Source organism: Dendronephthya gigantea, unplaced genomic scaffold (genome assembly GCF_004324835.1).
Source record: "Dendronephthya gigantea isolate DGI-Jeju-01 unplaced genomic scaffold, DenGig_1.0 000198F, whole genome shotgun sequence".
Lineage (NCBI taxonomy): Eukaryota > Metazoa > Cnidaria > Anthozoa > Malacalcyonacea > Nephtheidae > Dendronephthya > Dendronephthya gigantea.
The window spans coordinates 116,888-138,121 of record NW_021163208.1 but is presented as its reverse complement, the minus strand read 5'-3'; the positions used below and the strand labels follow the sequence as shown (position 1 = coordinate 138,121).

The following is a 21,234-nucleotide window of genomic DNA, read 5'->3' as shown; positions in this document are numbered from 1 at the left end:
AATGTGTAATTCTTTTATTGTAATTCAAAATTCTTTACTTGTCTCATTAATGTATTAAAACAACATGGATGAAGCAAACTTGTTGTATTTTATTACTCATATATGTGTTATTTTGCTCGCGTTCCCTGTGCATTACATACTTCCCTCCCCCTATATTTAAGTATCAGACACGTAAACAATAATTTTTTAATATCCTTTTGAAACAATCATAATCGATTATTTTTCTTAAATATCCTTTTGATTGTTTCAACTCATAATAGAAAAGATTGATTATTCACTCTTTACTTTTCAAGTAGCCAAGCTGGGTGTCAGCAAAACACAATGAGCGCTGTACCGCTGAAACAAGGCTGGAACTTGTTTGATAAACTTGAATGTGATACAGCGCTTGAAGACCCCCGCAGCGTCCTTCAAATGATGAACACGCAATGATCAGTTGCATGCATTACCAAAATCCGGGGATATCTTTGAAATGGTCTTTTTCTCTGATCGCAGTTCAATATCTTTGAAAGAAACAATATCCTAAGATGATGCTGACAGCTTTTTGAATGAAGAGACTGGAATATGTGTACAATAACCCACGAATGTATTGTAGACAAAGAAAATTAGCGAAATTGCTGCCTGGAAATTTCCATATGCTAAAATTAAATAGTGAACATAGCCAGAAGATCGTGAGGAATTCAACGCTAGAATGAATCTGCTTGGGCATATTTTCTTGTATTCAGTCAAAGTTTAGCTTCGGTTAGGTGAAGAAAGTAACTCGGTATGTCATCAATTGTGACAAGTATTCTTAGTTCAACAGTTGGTTTATTATGGAATAAGGCAGGCATTATAATACGGAATTTTTACAAGGACACACATTGTCTTTGGGTTCAATAATCACTTAATCTTGGAAATTACAACGTGAAATTGCAACGCATGCAAGCATATAAAAAAGAGCATAGCCATGCAAAGCACGGTCCGTCAGTCCCTAGCCTTTTTTAATAATATAATATAAGCGTTTTCATATACTTTATAATAGAAACAATAATTATTTTAAATAGTCAAATGAAAATTATATTAGACATTTTTGTCGATGAGGCATGATTTTTAACTACACCAATTTCCATTTACAAGGACACATTCGCCTTTTACAAGGACACAAAGTGTGTCAAAAACACGCGTATTATAATGCCTGGAATAAGGTCAGAGACTCGACGGCAGACAAACTCAAAGACGGCGATGTAGCCGATGCTGAAATTCGCAAGATTGTCGTAGCAGATTTAGACGATATCACGTCTAACATCGATGGCATTTCTACACCAACTTTACTCGCCAGTTATGATTTCCTTCGGGAAGGAATAGATTTACTCAATGTCTCTCTTGATGAATCAAATCCCGAGCAGAAAGCGAGCGGAACTCAGGACAAATCGGATGAACCTTCTAGCGATATTCCGTCTGTTTATTTCAACCAAGCAGTGAAGCTCACCCGCGCTATGGAAAAGCTCAAAATAAACTCTGGCGAAGAGTTTAAAACTGCAAAAAAAAGATTCGAGGTAGCGCGCATGACCGCAACTACTGCTTTCAGGAATGAGGCATTTAGTATCGAAGATCGAATTTTTGCCGCGAAGCTACAAATAGTTTCAGAAATACTGGAGCACCTCGATAGTCCTGAGACCGCAATCACTGGGTGTTTGTCGTTTTTGAAGACGCTGCATAGCTTACCAGCCATTCAAGAGGTATTCACGGTGTATTTAAACGGTGGAGTGAAATCATTGTTTAATAAAGTTAAACGAGTGGAGAACGTCAAGTCGGTTATGTTAATCAACTATGTGTTATTTCAATATGTTTGGAAATTTAGCAGCAGGCATTTGTTTGAAGTGTCCGCTTGCATGCCAACGATTGAACTTTCTACTAGTAGTTTTTACCCAATAATAAATTGGTATGAAATTTCAACGAGAAAGTCTATGGGAGAAGAATTGCCCACCTTAAATTATTATCCTCCAAACACAAAATTTCTTGATGAGAAAATAGAACCGTACAAATCTGCTGTGAACAGTCAGGGGGATGTTCTTACTCTCTCTTTGTGTGATGACAACATCATCTTTATCCTTAAGACAGGAAAACTTACCCGGGTCGAAGTACCTGAATTTGGACGTTATTTTCCACTAGCGCTTGCTGTTGATATCAATGACAATGTTTACGTGGTGAGCATGTTCTTAAATGGCGGATTCCTGTTGACAATATTGGACGAGAATTTCAATGTAAAAGCAGAAAACAGATTGGATTCTTTCCAGACGGAAGATGCGTCTCGGAAAGTTAGGATCGCAATATGCGAAAACAACGATATTATCCTCCAGGAGCCCGGTTTTTTCTATGTTTTTGACAAGACGGGTCAATTTAAGTACAACTTTAAACATGAACTCAGTTTGGGATTTTCATTGAGTATTTCCCAGCAGAATGAAATCATGATACCAACACGCGATCATACGGCGGTTGAGATATACACCAAGGAAGGAAGTCTGAAGAGAACAATAAAAGTACCAGACGATCACGAGGTATTGAGCGTGGCATTTCACTACGTTGTTTGTAAAATATTGGTTTTAACCATGGTAAGGAAATCTAATTTTTGTTTCATTCTGCGCTACCCTGAAGCAGGCGAGGAGCTGAAGATCCTTTCGCTTTTTGACAGTGGTAAGCATGAAAGGTATTCCCGATTATTATCCCATCCAAATGGTTCAGTTGTTGTTGTAAGAGAAGAAAGCATTACTTACCTTTAATGGTCTATTATATGAAGAATGATAAGGATTTTGTACAAAAATTTGTATGGAAAACAGTACAAAATACTTGTCTGAAGCAGTACATAAGCGAGAATTAGTATTTTTAGGAAAGTTGTTGTTTTATCGTGGGCGTTTTTTAATAACATTTAGAAATAGTGTATAACTATTGCTCCATGTTTATGATATACAATAATATACCATTTAGGGCTTAGCAGCGTAATGATTTGTAATAGATTGATTGTATTATGAATATAATACAGATAATCAAGTTTCAGTTTGTCTTTTTCACGGCAAATCTTTCGAAATTGTTAAAGTGACATTCAACCAAACTTGCGACACTCAGCATTCAAGCAAACTTGCCACATGGTGATTTGCATATAATTATACGAATTTGCATTGAACTTTTAACATCTCGCCTTTTAATTTTTATTATAAAATACAGATAGTAAAAGTCCAAAAATTGCCGCTGCCCTGGAATATACTACCGGTTGCCGAACTCAACCAGCACCCGAACAGCCGTTTCGCAACGTTCTGATGATCGAATTATTTTCATTGGGAGTATACGCTCCTTGCATGGTTGGTAAAAAACTTTTCAAAAAATTCTTTTAGTATATAATTATAATAAAAACGAAAATATTCGTCTCATTCTCAACACTCGAAATAAATTTCATTTTTTCGCGCTTCCATGTATTACTCCCTATTTAAATCGTAAAGCATTTATATTGCCTTTTATTATTAAATCTAAAACTACTAGATAATATTCTGGGGCCAGTTTTATAAAACACTAGTTAACTTTTAACTGCAGTTATTGACAGAATTGTCCAAGCAGAGTCGTGTATTTCAGAATTAACTAGGATTTTGCGAGAGTCTATTTGGCGCGGGTCGCGGGTAATTGGCGCGGGTAAATGGGGCGGGTAATTGCGCCGGTCGTCTATCATAAATTATTATGAGTTCAATAAGATTAAAAGTTTTAATTTTTATGAAACGTAAAGTTTTCATCGCTGCTAGTTGTCTTAGTTGTGTTTTCTTATTATTGTGTGTGGGTACCGCCTGTTACTGGCCCACGCGCGCGGTGATTGGCAGGCAGCTGTCGTGGCAACCCTGCCAAATTTTGTATTTTGCAGATTTATTTGGCAAAATTATTAAATAAATAAATAAATTGTCATGAACACTTCGTAGCACTGGTAACAAACAACTCACACATCTCTGAAATGTGTTCAGCAGGCTCATTGTATCTATCATTGCATTTACAGGTCAGTGGCAACAACGTGCTAAAACTTTCTTTTTTTTCTAACTGGACGAGCTAAACGTTGGAGATTATTATTTCGACTGTCAATTCACTCAATCCTTTTGAATACAACATTGTTTTACAGTTTTACACACAGCATGATTGTTTCTCATACGTTTTTGTAATAATGGTAAGTATTTTTCGTTTATATTTATTTTAATTTTGCATTCTTAAATATTTATGAATTTAAAAAGTTATTTATTAAAATTTATAGGACCGCGCTCGTAACAATGACCGACCCAAGAAAGTCCTGTTTACTTGAAGCATCGAAAAAAGGATTTGCTTTTAAATTTGATCCATCAGCGTTTGGTAACCGCTATTGCTGCAGATGGTTAGCTGCGTCCTTTTTATAAAAAGAGCAGTTAGATGGTCCGCTGTCAATTTCAGTGAAAGGTTAGTATGCGCCATATGAGCGAACTATTGTTGTCGAGGCAACATTTCACTTTTGTCCAAGTACCCAGTGTATCAACAGAATACAGTAAATTCCAGAAATAACCTAACAATGCGATTGCGGTTCGCACTTACGGTTCGGTTGCGGTCGACCGATATTAGGGAGGTTAAGATTTACTTCCACTACCAGTACCGATACAAAAATACATGACGTATTACTGTTTGGCAGCGCGGAAACTTTAAAGCGTTAAGATTGTGACTTCCGTAAGAAGTAAATAAACACGGCGGAGTATAGCGGCTATATTCACATCAAAAACTCTAATCACAATCCTTAAGTCTCAACAAACAAAGCAGAAACATTACACAACTAAAAACTAAATAATATTATTAGAAAAAACTGCAGGAAATGCAATAATACAGTAAATATAATTCGGTACTTCGCTTACCTATCCACTTCCATTTTCAGCCCCAAAACGGTACTCACGACTTCCGGTGTTATCACATTTTGGACGATTGTTACGTCTGCGCATGCGCGTGACTGAATATTGGTATCGGTACTCGTAGCGGAAGTCGATCTTAACCTCCCTATTCTTGGCTAGTGCGGTTCGTGCGTCATCTACGAACCAAGGCTAAATCACAAGTGGCCTCATTTCCCAAGGAAACAAGTTTAACAGAAATGAAGGAAGCGTCGACATCTATCGTGAAAGTAGTCCAAACCAATACTTCCAGGATGAGCTCTGAGATCTGGAAAGAAGATCAAGACAGATAGCATATGTGATTCTTTCACCCGTACTCCTGGACGGCGTTATTTGTGTTGGCGGCCGTCTGAGACACGCACCTTTAACCTCGGAGAACGTCAACCCCATGATAGTGGCACATCAACATCACATCGCCTCGTTAATTATTACCTATTGTCACCAAATATTAGGTCACGTCGGTCGAGAGCATGTACTGTCTGTGGTCCGTCAGCGTTACTGGATCATTAACGCCCGTGTGTTGACTCGTCAGATCTTGCGTTGTTGCGTTACATGCCGGAAGAGGAACGAAGCTCCAATGAATCAGATGATGGGCTCCCTCCCCAAAGCCAGGCTCACCCCTTACGAACCCCCCTTTACGTATACCGGGTTGGACTTCTTCGGCCTGTTTTATGTCAAACGTGGTCGCGGTACGGAGAAAGTGTATGGTTGTATTTTCGTCTGCTACAATACAAGAGCAATCCACATTGAAGATGTCGGAAGCAGACGATTTTATCCAAGCTTTGCGTCGTTTCGTCTGCACCGGTGGCGCCGCCAATGGAATATGGAGTGATAATGTGGTACAAATTTCGTAGGTGGGGAGAAAGAGATAGGGTCGGCTATGAAGGGATGGAATCAGAAGGCTATTATCGAAGCTCTGGGCGAGAAAAAAGTGGAATGGCACTCACAACCATTGAAAAAATGGCACTTCCAACCTCCTACAGCCAGCCACATGTCAGGAGTGTGGGAAAGATTAATCTGAAGCGTTCGTAAGACCATGAAAGCCATCCTTGGGCACCCACATGCCTTCGTCAAGCGCGAAACACTGCGTACAGTGTTCGCAGAAGCAGCCGGTATTCTCAACAGCCAACCTCTATCGGGCTCTATGCCAAAGTAGCGACGATCCGAACGATTGCGAATGCGATTACAACAACGTCAAGGTCTCGCGGTGCCCCTCGTCATATTCGAAGACGCAGAAATTCATCCTCGTAAACAGTGGTGCAGGGGACAAGTTCTGGCTAACTACTTCTGGGTCACTCCGTTGGATCCGCGAATACCTTCCTTTCCTGCAGGAAAGAAAGAAGTGGATGACGAAGAAACCAAATTTGAGAACAAACGACTTGGTGCTTTTAGTGGATACAACTCTACCCAGGGGATATTGGCACTTGGGACGAGTTACGAAAGTGTTTTATGGAGCAGACGGATTGGTACGCACGGCAGAGGTAAAGACGAAGACATCGTAGTTGATGAGACCAATTTCTAAGTTATGCTTGCTGGAAGAAGCGACTTAAACAAGCGGAACATAAATTTCAATAAACTTGCGGAGAGATAATTAACATATATGTACATCGTAATTTGAGGACTATGTTGAGGTAGTCAACACTTCCGGACAGCGGTGTCCGCGTTAAGCATGCACTTCCGCCTTTAATATACGTAGGAAGAACGTTTCGATTTTGTTACATTTTAAATTTGGTAAATTCGTAAAATACTCGGAAAATTCTTGTAAAATAGAACTCTGTGGATTATCGACATTCGGTAAGACATTAACGTTTGTTTACGTATTATCTATAATCTATGTGAACGTTTGTTCTATCATCTATGTGAACGTTTGTTATGTAAAATCTATGTGAACGTTTGTTATGTAAAATCGTGGTGATGTGTCATAGTTTGCGTATAATTAATGTAAATCTTCATGTATTCATATTCTGTTAGAATAAAACAAATCAACACAGTTTGTCACATTGGGGTCGATAACTAACATCGCAAGTTCGCTAAGCGTATAGCATCGAAGCACCTATACAGTAGCTCTGCGTGCTATTTCAGCGGTAGATATCATAAACACTATCGTATAGCCATACGGCGCATATGACCTTGGCTCGGTAATATATGAATGGTAAAAATGCCATTTAACATAATTTTTATAAAGCCGTTTTAGAACAAGTACGATCGTACTATTGGACCAGGAACTGGTGAAGTATAGATTCAATCTTTCTCTCCAGGATGAATTTTCAAATATCTATGAACTTAGGCAATCTTGCGAACGGTTATGTTAAAATTGTCGTTTTTCTACATTTTCTCATCTGCTTTCAATACAAAGACACTTAAAATGTACTGAGTTGCACATCTATGTCCTAATCTATGCCGCTGTAGCTGGCGAGAAGGTAGCGTTGCGTGCACCGTGCCACTGTCATTATAGTCGTTTTTAGTGCAAAGTTTCTGTGAAACTTTGCAGTATTGTGGTGAGTGGCGAAAATTCACATCAGACAGTCAGTCAGTCAGTCATAGTGTAAACTCCGGGGGCGGAGTGTTTTTGTTGTCGTCTTTGATCCTATGTGGGTGGGTATCAGGAAGTTTGTTTGATCAAGTATATAGTTTTCTGATTTGTATATTCTTTTAGCATTTTCCAATTTAAACAAAATATGAAAGAATTACTGTGGTTATTGTAAATTTTATAACATTCGTTACGATGATATGTGTGTTGTTCCCCCCGGTACACGCGATTTCATCTTGAACAGCGCATTAATGCGCATAAGGCCGCGATTAATATTCAGAAGCGCAAAATACAATAAGGAGCGATGGAGCGACGAAGTGTTGTTTTGAAATATTTTAAGCGAAAAGCGAGCAAATGTTCGAGAATTTGTGAACTCATTAAACGCAGAACCAAGAAAGAGTACGTCCACATCCACTATCGTATTTTAACTACACGCATAACATAATATACACGACTTATTTGATAATGTACTTCACGAATCTAACATGTGTTGATAGCAATTGATACTGCTGTATAATCGACTATGGAGGTTAAAAATTTTTTAACCATAACAGTGCTTAATAATTACTATTTGTTATAGAGAAACAATGGAGCGAGACAGTTCTGTTTAAAATGTACAAATCTGAAGCAAATGGCGATATTACTAGCAAGTGCCGATCAGTATTATCAGGTTAAATGGTATGCTAAGGTGCTACACGACATGCACTATTACTACACGTAATAAACACTATATTTGAACTGATCCATTGATGCGCGCATCGTGTTATAAACACACGCATCGAATATTACACTGCGCGATTTATTTAGATCGTATACTTCATTGAATAGAGTGCTAGACAACACAAACTTCATGAAGCATAGGATTGTTTTGTATTTTACGTATTGCAGTTAATTCACGCTAAAATGTTGACAATTAAGTGCTAATATTATTTAGTTCGTTTTCTTACAGCACAACTTCATAGAGCTATATTTATTTAGTGCTTTGTATTTTATTTAGGTAGGCTATAGTGCGATTGCGCGCATATGGTTATGTAAATAGACTGATCGGTTTTGACCGCGGTTTATTTACATTATTTACAACGCAACTATTTCGGCTATACTTATAAAATGACGGATGAATTGTTGCCATCATATAAATGTAGTGAATGTAGTCACAGTTGTTTGACGAAGAAAAGAGACTAAACAGGGACCGCGGAGCAGTTTTTGGATTGGGGGGGCTAGCGAAGCCGAAAGAGTGAACCCTCGGGGGGGAGGACCATACTTATCTGTTTATATTTTTCTTGTAAACACTTCAATGAAAACATTGTTCACCAACACGGATAGTAAACACATAATTATGATTACACAACTTACTATAAGGAGTTTTTATTCGTATTATTATGGCCATATAAAAATCGCTATAAAGGAATCACATGTATTTTGAAAATTATTGGGGGGGCTAAAGCCCCCCCCCCCCCCCTCCGCGGTCCCTGCTAAACCGAGAAAATCGCGCCCGGTTTACATGGGCAACTAAAATTATAATTTAAAAGTGACAGTATCCGCGACTAACGTAACTTGAGTACTTTGAGTAATTTCCTTTTGATTAATGTTTAACCTAGTTCATTATATTTTTACTGGCATAAGTCAAAATGTTTATGTCGGGAAAACGTCTGGTTGCTTAGGTATTACAGGGCATGAAAACTTTGCACTATCCTTGGATCCCTAGTTATGTATATGTATGCTGGGCAAAGCCTAAACAAATAAATAAAAAATAAGTAATGCCCTAGAGAGAAACGCATTTAACGCAATGGTCATACTACAGGGTGTCCCAAAAAAACGAAAACTATTGAAATCACTCATTGTTAAAATTTGAATGCCGTGTTCACGAATTTCAGCCCGTGAGGATTTAATGCAACTTATAAAATGCTAAACGCTTTGTGTTGCTAAAGAAAGGGGACACGTCGAAGGTCATGGTCCTTGAGATGCACATTTAAATATTGTTATCCATATTTGTAAATTGTAAATATTGTTAATAAATATAATTTTTGCGAACAAGCAAATTTTACTGCATCTTATGCATGCATAAAAATGAGTATGGTAAACATTTATACACCTGTGGGTCCCAACAGAGTGCTTAGGCATTCAAACTCTAACAATTGTATTGTTATGGGTGATTTCAATAGTTTTCGTTTTTTTGGGACACCCTGTATAGTCATGAATATACAGGGTGTATCAAAAAAAACGCAACCACTTAATATTCTAAAATTCATATTGTTTATAAGCTCAATAGATTTTATGCCCCTGGGATTTTAAAATGGCTTCTAATCGTACAGTTCAACTGCTAATGGTCAAATCAGCTAAACTAATAACGGTGCAGCTAACAACCGAACAACGAGTTTTTATTGTCGTGCATGATAACTTGAATGCTAACTGTCGACCTTGTAAGATAAATTGTAAATAAAATTTTACTCGTTAAATACTTTCAATTCAGCTCGTTGGTTTACGCATCCGACTTTGTTTACCAACGATTGTGCCGCTAGAACATGATTACAAGCTTTCTCGCATTCCAGGGGCCAAACGTCTTTTGTGTTGTAGAACAAAGAGGATATTCATGAATATTAAGTGGTTGCGTTTTTTTTGATTCACCCTGTATATTATGTGCAAAACAAAGAAAATACACGACCTTCTGGCTTGCTCACAGTATATGAATATTAATAATATTAAAATTTGCCTCCCGCCACAATCTGACATGGCTTGCAAATCTTCTGAAGAATATAAGCACAAACAATTTAACTCCGTAAGTCGATAGAGAATAACCTTCAAGATAGTTGTGTGAAGTTTTATCACGATCTGGTGCGAAATGACGGAGCCTTAGCCATTTGAACTTGCTTCAGTTATGCACACTAATATTGAATATAATCTATACGGATTACTACGCTACAATTTTTAGTTGTTTGTAAATTTCTTTAAAATCAAAAAATCAAAATTATAACTCCGTCAATCGATGGGGAATATCGCTAAGGATAGTTGTGCAAAGTTTAATTGCGATCTGATGCAAATTGACGGAGCCTTAGGCTTTTTTAAAGAGCGTCACCCCCTAACAACAACAACAACAACAACAACAACAACAGCAACAACAACAACAACAACAACAAGATTAGCCGCGTGTGGGGACCAGTTCCTGGTCCAAAAATATGTCACGAACTAAATACTACGCTAGTTGCCTGTTTATACGAGGCTGCCAAGCCCATGGCATAAGACGCTAACAAGCATTGTTTATACGACGAGGTCGCGTCTATCCGAAGTCGCCGGCGTCTTATACAAAATATTTAAACACCTAAAAAAGTTTAAATACCTAAAATCCTAAATTACTTCTTGCAATTCTTATGCATCGATGGCCAGTTTATACACAGCAGGCGAATTTTTGTGCGATTTTCTCCATTGATAAATGTGATAGAAATCGTATGAGTTACGGGTGAGTTACGGTTGTTCAAAGGTCCTTACACACGGAGTATTCATAACAATTCACCCGTCGTTATTCTCCAATTTGAATTAGTCTGATATATAGACCAATTGCGAAGCTTAGTAATCAACCGCGCCTTCGCGCAACATGGAAACGAGGCTTATTGTGTAAAAAACAATATTTGTATTTTTTGCAGTACAAAGCTATTCGTCGAGTTATATGCCGTTTTTCGCCTTTGTTTTACATATTTTTCGATACCTTTCAGCTTAGTGTCATCGTTGTCATCATAGTTTTCAGGTTAGGGAGTTTTGCCTTTCAATTGAGGCGTTTGGGTGGTGTTTTCATTAATCTTTTCGGCTGCTTTCGTCGGGGAAGTATGGAAAAGGCCGACACAAACTCAGGTAAAAATTTAGTTTTTTCCAAACTATTTCGTCTCAAGTTTTGAAAATATATTTTATTTTTCTCCCTCTTATTTGTGCAAAATTTGGCGATATATATTTGGTGCAAAATCTATGTTTTTGTGACAAAAATTATTGAAAAGTCACGGTTGAACAAACCACCGTGTTCACATTTCTCATTTAAAATTATTTTATACCAATTTTATCGATCGATAAGCCATAATTTGACAGCAATTTTACAGCTCAGTAAAAAGTTAGCAGAAATCTGTTGACAAAAACTATAAGATATAAAATAAGCAACGCAGTTTTTTTGGTTTATTTTCCTTGTGTATATAGACTACAGCACATGTGATGTGATGCCAACTGAAAAGCAAAACAACTCTTCAACTTGGCACACATACATGACATGGATAGTAAAATACTTATAACCAAGACATAATATCATTGTCTATTTTGAATTGCCCATTAATATTTATATTTATATTTTTATTTATATTTTTTACACAATAAGCCTTGTTTCCATGTTGCGCGAAGGCGCGGTTACTAAGTTTCGCAATTGGTCTACAGGGTGTATCAAAAAAAATTCGAATCGAAATTTTGCGTGTAATAATGCAAAATATATTTGACAAATTTGGTTGATTTTTACACCATTGTTAAGTTCATTTATTTCTCTTTCAAATGACACGTTGTACGTGTAATTTATTTGAAAAATGAAGAAGTACTGCATGGTTCGACAAAAAAAGCTCATAAAAATCTCTATTTTCCGACAATGGAAACTGGACGTCTGTTTTATTGAAAATTAATCCCAAAGTAGTAGTATAAAGAAGAGGGGTTCTGGAGTGGGTGGAGCGGGTGGAGCGGGTGGAGCGCCTTGCTTCACACGTGACGTCATTACCGCCTTATTATTTTAAATTTATTCAGGTATTTGCTAATTTATTCAAGATTATACGTTGTCAATGCTGCTCTTTGAACTCGTTCTTCGAATAAACCGGCGTTTGTTTGTAAATGTTTGACTTTCATCCCAGATAGGTATCCATCTTTCTTTTGCCTTTTCCCGTCAAAATATTGGCATTTTCTGCAAATTGCACATTAACCCTTTCAACCGATTTTCTCAAAGCGACAAGGTTTTAAACGGGGATTTCATATAGCATATGGCATAGGACAATGGCAAGGGTCATTAAGGCCGGCATAATTGAATATATGACTGAACACATTGTCAGCTGATGACTTTGTCCAAACACGTTTATGCATACATTACTGGTAATAGGTTTGAATGACAGGACGAACCTGAACATGTTCGTCTCCAAACAAAAGGTAGCTTGCACATAAATATCGCACATCGAACAGAAATTGCCCGAGAAAACACAGCAATGGAGTGTTTACATGGAGTGCCTGCAAACTCAATCTCTACGAAGAAAGGGAAGTTTTGGGTTTGCAACAAGAACAACCTTAAATGCTGTGAATTATTTTGCCCTGAACAAGATCGTTCGCTATTTGATACGGCTATGATGATGTGGAGGGCGATTGGCGCGATTCATCCGCTGTGTGATACCCAACAAAGAGCGACCAGGATGAGAGTTGTGAAGGATTTAAGTAGACGCAACTTTAGGAGACCGTTTTTCTCGGGAACAGTAAATTTTTAACGAAAGTATGCGCGGCCTCCACGCGAGATGATGTGCGCACAAGTGTGTTATTGCAACATAGCTTACACGTGGAATGACTTGCGTGGGAGGGCGGTGCGCTCACGCTATACATAATTATAAATACAAACTAAGGATTTGCGAGGAAAATATTTTATTACTCAAATTACACATGTTACAATACAACATTGAGAATATTTCTTTCAATACCACGAGGACTGTTCATTTTAAAAGTTGATTTTTTAAATGTTCTTTGTATGCTTTGTGATGACTGTTCTCGTTACTTGTAAATTGTTCTCTTGTCGTTTTAACCGTGTACTTAACGGTAGACGGCTGGGTAAAGGAGACAATAAAACCTGACTCGAGTGGGTCATTTTGGTATGAGTTTTCTTTCCAACGAGATAGCTGGTTCAAGATACTTAGAACATATCATTGTCGTCGTCATCATCATCTCTGCCTTTATTTTCCTACACATATTCAATCTTGTAATCGTTTAAAAGACACTTAGTAAGAAACTTTCTCTTTTCAACGGCAGCTTCTATTGCTTCTTCTTGGTCAAAATCATCATTTGTAATAAACGCATCTTTTGTGTGCATTATTTTCTTATGTACCGGATCTTTCTTTAGTTGTCTCATCCACAAAAGGCGCTCTAAATAGATATTTTCTAATTCTTTCTGGTGTCTAGGCATAGCATTGAAGTAAGCTTTCTCTTTAGCAGAGTGCTCATCAAAACCACTGTTTATAAGGCTTTCTTTCATTTCCTCGAAAACCGTGTTACTTCTTTGTTTTGCTTCTTCTATTAACCGTATCCAGGGATCCATTTCTTCTTCACATTCTGAGTCAGTTGTCGTCGAACTTCCAGATTGCTGAGCGGAAGTGGTCGAGACATCATCTTGGAAATCACTTTCTTGACTGTCCGAGTCTGTTTGAGACATGTTTATTTCTTGTTCTCGTAGTGGGCAATACTCCCGTTCGTGTCTGCGCTGATTGTAGCTGCGGCTGAAGTATCTTCCGCAAAATTGGCAGCTCATCCCCTTAGCACTAGAAGTGTGTAAATGTCTTGTTATCGAGCAGCAACGCAGTTTTATGAGCAGATGTCTGCTCATGAGCAGTTATGAGCATGTGCTCATCTGCTCAACGGTACTTATTCTTAGTCCAGCACATGCACAAAAACTAAAATGTTAGCCATCCCTTATGTACGTTCTTCGTTTCCCCCGAGGTAGAGGTTCTTCGTTTACGACTAGACTGCACACGCTTTAATTTTGCAGTGCTTAAGTAAACATTAAAGTTTCTCTCCATCTCTTCTTGGCGCTCTAATAAATTTTCCAGACACTGCTCCATATTGAATTCCTTTGGTTCTTTACTATGTCGAGGTACACATATTCTTGTCTCACTCCACTTTAACCATTTCTTGCGTTCCTCTATGCCCATATCGTGTACTTGGTCGAGATGATTTGCCAAACTTGCTAAATTTGTACTACCACAGCCAAACACAGGACAGTTCCTACGCGTGCGACGCATATTTGGATGATTGCTCAACAAATTCCTAATAATAATTGGCTCATTTTTCGTGGGTCAGGTATTTTATTAGGCCCGTTCGGGCCTTATATGGCCTTATATGGCACTATTAGGCCCGATGGCCCGATTGCCGCATGACTGGGCGTCCTAACCCGGACAAGCCCGGCTTGTCAACGCAAACTCTCACTTACAGAAGACAAATTCAAACGATCTAAACAAGAAAACAGTGTAGTGCCCGGACAATATGTTTAAAAGATTTGTAAAATTGTTCTACTTAATTATATTGTTACAAGCATTAATCCCCGTCTTAATTTATGCTCCAAGCATCGCGTTGTCCATAACACCAACAATATATATTTCGCTCTAAAAATGTATACATTTTCGCATTCGCCATACCCCCTTTTTCCTCCCTTTGTGGAGTTTGGGCCTGAAATATCTCATTGAGCAGATGAGCATCTGGACAAATATTGCATTAAACATCTACGGGAGCAAGTAAAGCAGGGAGTGCAGGGAGAACAAGCCAACATGACAAAGTTGTCAACGTCTTCGCAAGCTCTACCAATACTAACACGAGAGGAAATGATTTCCTACAAGCACATGCCAAACCTGGCAGAATCACCGCTTGGTTCTATGCACACCCTTGTTGGAATCGGATTTAGTTGGAACACGAGGGCTTTGCAAGCACCCAGCTTGGAACGACTGTCTGATTCCAACAAGGGTGTGCATAGAACCAAGCGGTAATTCTGCCAGGTTTGGCATGTGCTTGTAGGAAATTATTTCCTCTCGTGTTAGTATTGGTTGAGCTTGCGAAGACGTTGACAACTTTGTCATGTTGGCTTGTTCTCCCTGCACTCCCTGCTTTACTTGCTCCCGTAGATGTTAATGGAATATTTGTGCAGATGCTCATCTGCTCAATGAGATATTTCAGGCCCAAACTCCACAAAGGGAGGAAAAAGAAGGTTTGGCGAATGCGAAAATGTATACATTTTTAGAGCGAAATATATATTGTTGGTGTTATGGACAACGCGATGCTTGGAGCATAAATTAAGACGGGGATTAATGCTTGTAACAATATAATTAAGTAGAACAATTTTACAAATCTTTTAAACATATTGTCCGGGCACTACACTGTTTTCTTGTTTAGATCGCTTGAATTTGTCTTCCGTAAGTGAGAGTTTGCGTTGACAAGCCGGGCTTGTCCGGGTTAGGACGCCCAGTCATGCGGCAATCGGGCCATCGGGCCTAATAGTGCCATATAAGGCCATATAAGGCCCGAACGGGCCTAATAAAATACCTGACCCACGAAAAAATGAGCCAATTATTATTAGGAATTTGTTGAGCAATCATCGAAATATGCGTCGCACGCGTAGGAACTGTCCTGTGTTTGGCTGTGGTAGTACAAATTTAGCAAGTTTGGCAAATCATCTCGACCAAGTACACGGTGTGGGCATAGAGGAACGCAAGAAATGGTTAAAGTGGAGTGAGACAGGAATATGTGTACCTCGACATAGTAAAGAACCAAAGGAATTCAATATGGAGCAGTGTCTGGAAAATTTATTAGAGCGCCAAGAAGAGATGGAGAGAAACTTTAATGTTTACTTAAGCACTGCAAAATTAAAGCGTGTGCAGTCTAGTCGTAAACGAAGAACCTCTACCTCGGAGGAAACGAAGAACGTACATAAGGGATGGCTAACATTTTAGTTTGTGTGCATGTGCTGGCCTTAGAATAAGTACCGTTGAGCAGATGAGCACATGCTCATAACTGCTCATGAGCAGACATCTACTCATAAAACTGCGTTGTTGCTCGATAACAAGACATTTACATACTTCTAGTGCTAAGGGGATGAGCTGCCAATTTTGCGGAAGATACTTCAGTTGCAGCTACAATCAGCGCAGACACGAACGGGAGTATTGCCCACTACGAGAACAAGAAATAAACATGTCTTAAACAGACTCGGACAGTCAAGAAAGTGATTTCCAAAATGATGTCTCGACCACTTCCGCTCAGCAATCTGGAAGTTCGACGACAACTGACTCAGAATGTGAAGAAGAAATGGATCCCTGGATACGGTTGATAAAAGAAGCAAAACAAAGAAGTAACACGGTTTTCGAGGAAATGAAAGAAAGCCTTATAAACAGTGGTTTTGATGAGCACTCTGCTAAAGAGAAAGCTTACTTCAATGCTATGCCTAGACTCCGATCCAGAAAGAATTAGAAAATATCTATTTAGAGCGCCTTTTGTGGATGAGGCAACTAAAGAAAGATCCGGTACATAAGAAAATAATGCACACAAAAGATGCGTTTATTACAAATGACGATTTTGACCAAGAAGAAGCAATAGAAGCTGCCGTTGAAAAGAGAAAGTTTCTTACTAAGTGTCTTTTAAACGATTACAAGATTGAATATGTGTAGGAAAATAAAGGCAGAGATGATGATGACGACGACAATGATATGTTCTAAGTATCTTGAACCAGCTATCTCTTTGGAAAGAAAACTCATACCAAAATGACCCACTCGAGTCAGGTTTTATTGTCTCCTTTACCAAGCCGTCTACCGTTAAGTACACGGTTAAAACGACAAGAGAACAATTTACAAGTAACGAGAACAGTCATCACAAAGCATACAAAGAACATTTAAAAAATCAACTTTTAAAATGAACAGTCCTCGTGGTATTGAAAGAAATATTCTCAATGTTGTAACATGTGTAATTTGAGTAATAAAATATTTTCTTACGCCATCTGCCAAAACTCGTAGTCTTTGGGCTTTCGCGTACGAAATTTGCCAAAAAACTCGTACTCAAAAGCCCAACGACTACGAGTTTTGGCTGATGGCGTAAACAAGCAACGCACGAGAATGACGAATCTCGTACTCGTAGTCGTACTCGTAGTCACTGCTATAGCTCCCTAATAACACACTTGTGCGCACATCATCTCGCGTGGAGGCCGCGCATACTTTCGTTAAAAATTGACTGTTCCCGAGAAAAACGGTCTCCCAAAGTTGCGTCTACTTAAATCCTTCACAACTCTCATCCTGGTCGCTCTTTGTTGGGTATCACACAGCGGATGAATCGCGCCAATCGCCCTCCACATCATCATAGCCGTATCAAATAGCGAACGATCTTGTTCAGGGCAAAATAATTCACAGCATTTAAGGTTGTTCTTGTTGCAAACCCAAAACTTCCCTTTCTTCGTAGAGATTGAGTTTGCAGGCACTCCATGTAAACACTCCATTGCTGTGTTTTCTCGGGCAATTTCTGTTCGATGTGCGATATTTATGTGCAAGCTACCTTTTGTTTGGAGACGAACATGTTCAGGTTCGTCCTGTCATTCAAACCTATTACCAGTAATGTATGCATAAACGTGTTTGGACAAAGTCATCAGCTGACAATGTGTTCAGTCATATATTCAATTATGCCGGCCTTAATGACCCTTGCCATTGTCCTATGCCATATGCTATATGAAATCCCCGTTTAAAACCTTGTCGCTTTGAGAAAATCGGTTGAAAGGGTTAATGTGCAATTTGCAGAAAATGCCAATATTTTGACGGGAAAAGGCAAAAGAAAGATGGATACCTATCTGGGATGAAAGTCAAACATTTACAAACAAACGCCGGTTTATTCGAAGAACGAGTTCAAAGAGCAGCATTGACAACGTATAATCTTGAATAAATTAGCAAATACCTGAATAAATTTAAAATAATAAGGCGGTAATGACGTCACGTGTGAAGCAAGGCGCTCCACCCGCTCCACCCGCTCCAGAACCCCTCTTCTGTATACTACTCGAAGGGCTTTAAAATCTAATCATTACTGAAAACTAAAACTCAAATTAATCTCAAAAATTCTAAAAGTTTATTCAATGTTCAACGATAGAAGTTTGAAGAACACAATGCCTCCATTATTTAAATTTGCATTTTCTTTTAAATTTCCATCGGTGGAAAAATGTGATTTCGAGCAACAATTTTTAAAAGACGATATCTCGGCTAGTTTTGGTCGTGTCGATATAAGAACGGTATAATCGTAAACTAATAAGCTAATCTTTGTTGCCATATAAAAATTATATCCTTTACTTTAGTATTTTATACACAGCAGCCTGTCAAAGTTGGATTCGAATTTTTTTTATACACACTGTATATGAAAAAGTTTTTTGATTGGCTTTTTGTAACAATAGTGAACAGTGTTTATGATTCGATCGTCTCTTAAAAATCAATTTCTATATAGTTCATTGTGTTTTATTGTTATCATCAACCAATAGGAAAGCTTTCTCATATGGGTACGTGATTCATATAGGTACGTGGTTATTAAGGCTGTCTCATGAAATCATTAAAATGTAATTGAACAAACTTAATGTGTTATTTCAGTCATGCTTATTCTTTCGCTAATGTACTGTAGACATTACCCACGCCTCCATATTTGAAGATGTTTAGTCTCCGACATGCATGCACGCAAACAATAATTATTAAGTTTCCTTTGAAATAACTTTCTTCAAGTAGGAACGCCAAGGTTGGAACTTGTTTGATAAACTTGAATATGATGCATCGGGTGAGGACCCCCACCGAGTCCTTCAAATAGTGAACACGTAATGATCAGTTGCATGCATCACTAAAAATACGTGGTTATTGTTGAAATAATGATTTTCTCTGATCGCAGTTCAATATCTTGGAAAGCAACAATATCCTAAGATGATGCTGACAGCTTTTCGAATGAAGTGACTCGAATATTTGTACAATAACCCACTAACGTATTGCAGACAAAGAAAATTAGGGGGTAATTTCCATATGCTACAATTACAGGATGAACATATATACCACAAGACTGTGAGGAATTCAACGCAAGAATGAATCTGTTCGGCATTTGTGTTTATAGCGGACAAACTTTAGCATTGTTGGGGTAAATAAATTAAACTTGGTATGTCTTTAATTGTGACAAGTATTCTCAGTTCAACAGTTGGTTTATTATGGAATAAGGTTCGAGATTCGACGGCAGACAAACTCAAAGACGGCGATGTAACCGATGCAGAAATTCGAAAGATTGTCGTACGCGAGTTAGATGATATTAAGTCTAAAATCGATGGCCTTTCTAGATCAACATTACTCGCCAGTTACGATTTCTTTCAAGAAGGAGTAGGGTTTCTCAGTGATTCTCTTGATAAATCAAATCCCGAGCAAAAAGCGAGCGAAACTCAGGACGAAGCGGGTGAACTTTCTAGCGGTATTCAGTCTGGTATCTTAAACCAAGCAATAGAGCTTCCTCGCACCATGGAAAAGCTTAAAATCAACTCGGACAGAGAGTTTGAAACTGCTAAAAAAAGATTCAAAGATGCGCGCAAGACAGCAACCACTGCTTTCAGGAATGAGGCATTTAGTATCGAAGATCGAATTTTTGCTGCGAAGCTACGAATAGTTTCAGAAATACTGGAACATCTCGATAGTCCTGAGACAGCAGTCACTGGGTGTTTGTTGTTTTTAAAGAAGCTTCATAGCTTACCAGCCATTCAAGAGATATTCTCGGTGTACTTGAACGGTGGAGTCAAATCGTTGTTTAATAAAACTCGACGAGTCGAAAACGTCAAGTCGGTTATGTTAATCAACTATGTGTTGTTTCAATATGTTGGGAAATTCGGCGGAAAGTATTTATTTGAAGTGCCCGCCTGCATGCCAACGATTGAACTTCCTGATCATAGTTTCCACCCAATAATAAATTGGAAAGAAATTTCAACGAGCAAGTCTATGGGAGAGGAATTGCAAAACTTGAGTTTTTATGCTCCGCACACACTGAAATACCTCGATGAAAATATAAAAATGTACAAGTTTGCTGTGAACAGTCAGGGGGAAGTTCTTACTGTTTCCGGTGACGACATCATCATCATCCTTAGGACAGGAGAAATTAAGCGGGTTGAAGTACCTGAACTTGGACGTTATTTTCCAATGGCGCTTGCTGTTGATGTCAACGACAATGTTTACGTGGTGAGAATGCTTTTTACTGGCGGATTCCTGTTGACAATATTGAACGACAATTACACTATAAAAGCAGAAAACAGATTGGGTACTCTCTGGACGGAAGATGCGTTTCAGGAAGTTTGGATCGCGATATGCAAAAACAAAGATATCATCCTCCAGAAACTCGGTCTTTTTTTATGTTTTGAAACGGGTCAATTGAAATGCGAGTTTGAACATGAAGTCAGTTGGGGATTTTCATTGAGAATTTCCCATCAGAATGAAATCATGGTACTAACAGGTGTTTCTGAGACGGTTAGAATATACACCAAGGAAGGAAATCTGAATAGAACAATAAAAGTCCCAGAAGATCATTTTGTTTGGAGCGTGGCATTTCACTACGTAATTTGTAAAATATTGGTCTTAACTAGGCTAAGGAAAACTGATTCGTTTTTCATTCTGCGCTATCCCGAAGCAGGCGAAGAGCTGGAAACCATTTCGTTTTTTGATAGGGGTATTACAGGTAAGTATGCCCGATTAGTATCGCATCCAAATGGTCCTGTTGTCGTTTTACGAGAGAGAAGCATCACCTACCTTTGATGATCGTGTATATAAAGTATAAACAAACATTCTTAACAAAAAAACTGTATATAGAAAGCAGTATATACTTGTCTGAAGTAGAACAGACGTTATTGAACAGTTCATTTGCTTTTCACTGAGTTTTCTAAAATATTTATGATTTCTGTAAGCCAACTGATAAATTTGATTAAATGAATCGAAACGCTTCTATTGCCGCGACAGTTTAAGCAGACATGAGGTGTAGGGTTTTTGAAGTTTGTGAAGTAACAAGTGGTTCTGTTTCTGT

At 38.4% G+C, this 21,234-nt stretch overlaps 2 protein-coding genes across 2 annotated transcripts; both read left to right on the top strand.

Moving 5' to 3' along the window:
* Positions 1 to 389: 389 nt before the first annotated feature.
* Positions 390 to 3,031, top strand: LOC114539284. The gene is made up of 2 exons (XM_028559909.1): positions 390 to 819; positions 1,182 to 3,031. Exons 1-2 carry the CDS (start codon positions 763 to 765, stop codon positions 2,754 to 2,756), a joined length of 1,632 nt encoding a protein of 543 aa, XP_028415710.1. The 5' UTR covers positions 390 to 762; the 3' UTR covers positions 2,757 to 3,031.
* Positions 3,032 to 6,615: 3,584 nt separating this feature from the next.
* On the top strand, positions 6,616 to 20,815 carry LOC114539291. Its single transcript, XM_028559918.1, has 3 exons — positions 6,616 to 6,704; positions 19,227 to 20,684; positions 20,801 to 20,815. Exons 2-3 carry the CDS (start codon positions 19,344 to 19,346, stop codon positions 20,813 to 20,815), a joined length of 1,356 nt encoding a protein of 451 aa, XP_028415719.1. The 5' UTR covers positions 6,616 to 6,704; positions 19,227 to 19,343.
* The last annotated feature ends 419 nt before the right edge of the window (positions 20,816 to 21,234 follow it).

Coding starts and splice junctions, on each gene's coding strand:
- LOC114539284 (XM_028559909.1), top strand. CDS start 763: ATGTCATCAATTGTGACAAGTATTCTTAGTTCAACAGTTGGTTTATTA. Junction 820..1,181: donor TTGGTTTATTATGGAATAAG/GCAGGCATTATA, acceptor GCCTGGAATAAG/GTCAGAGACTCGACGGCAGA.
- LOC114539291 (XM_028559918.1), top strand. CDS start 19,344: ATGTCTTTAATTGTGACAAGTATTCTCAGTTCAACAGTTGGTTTATTA.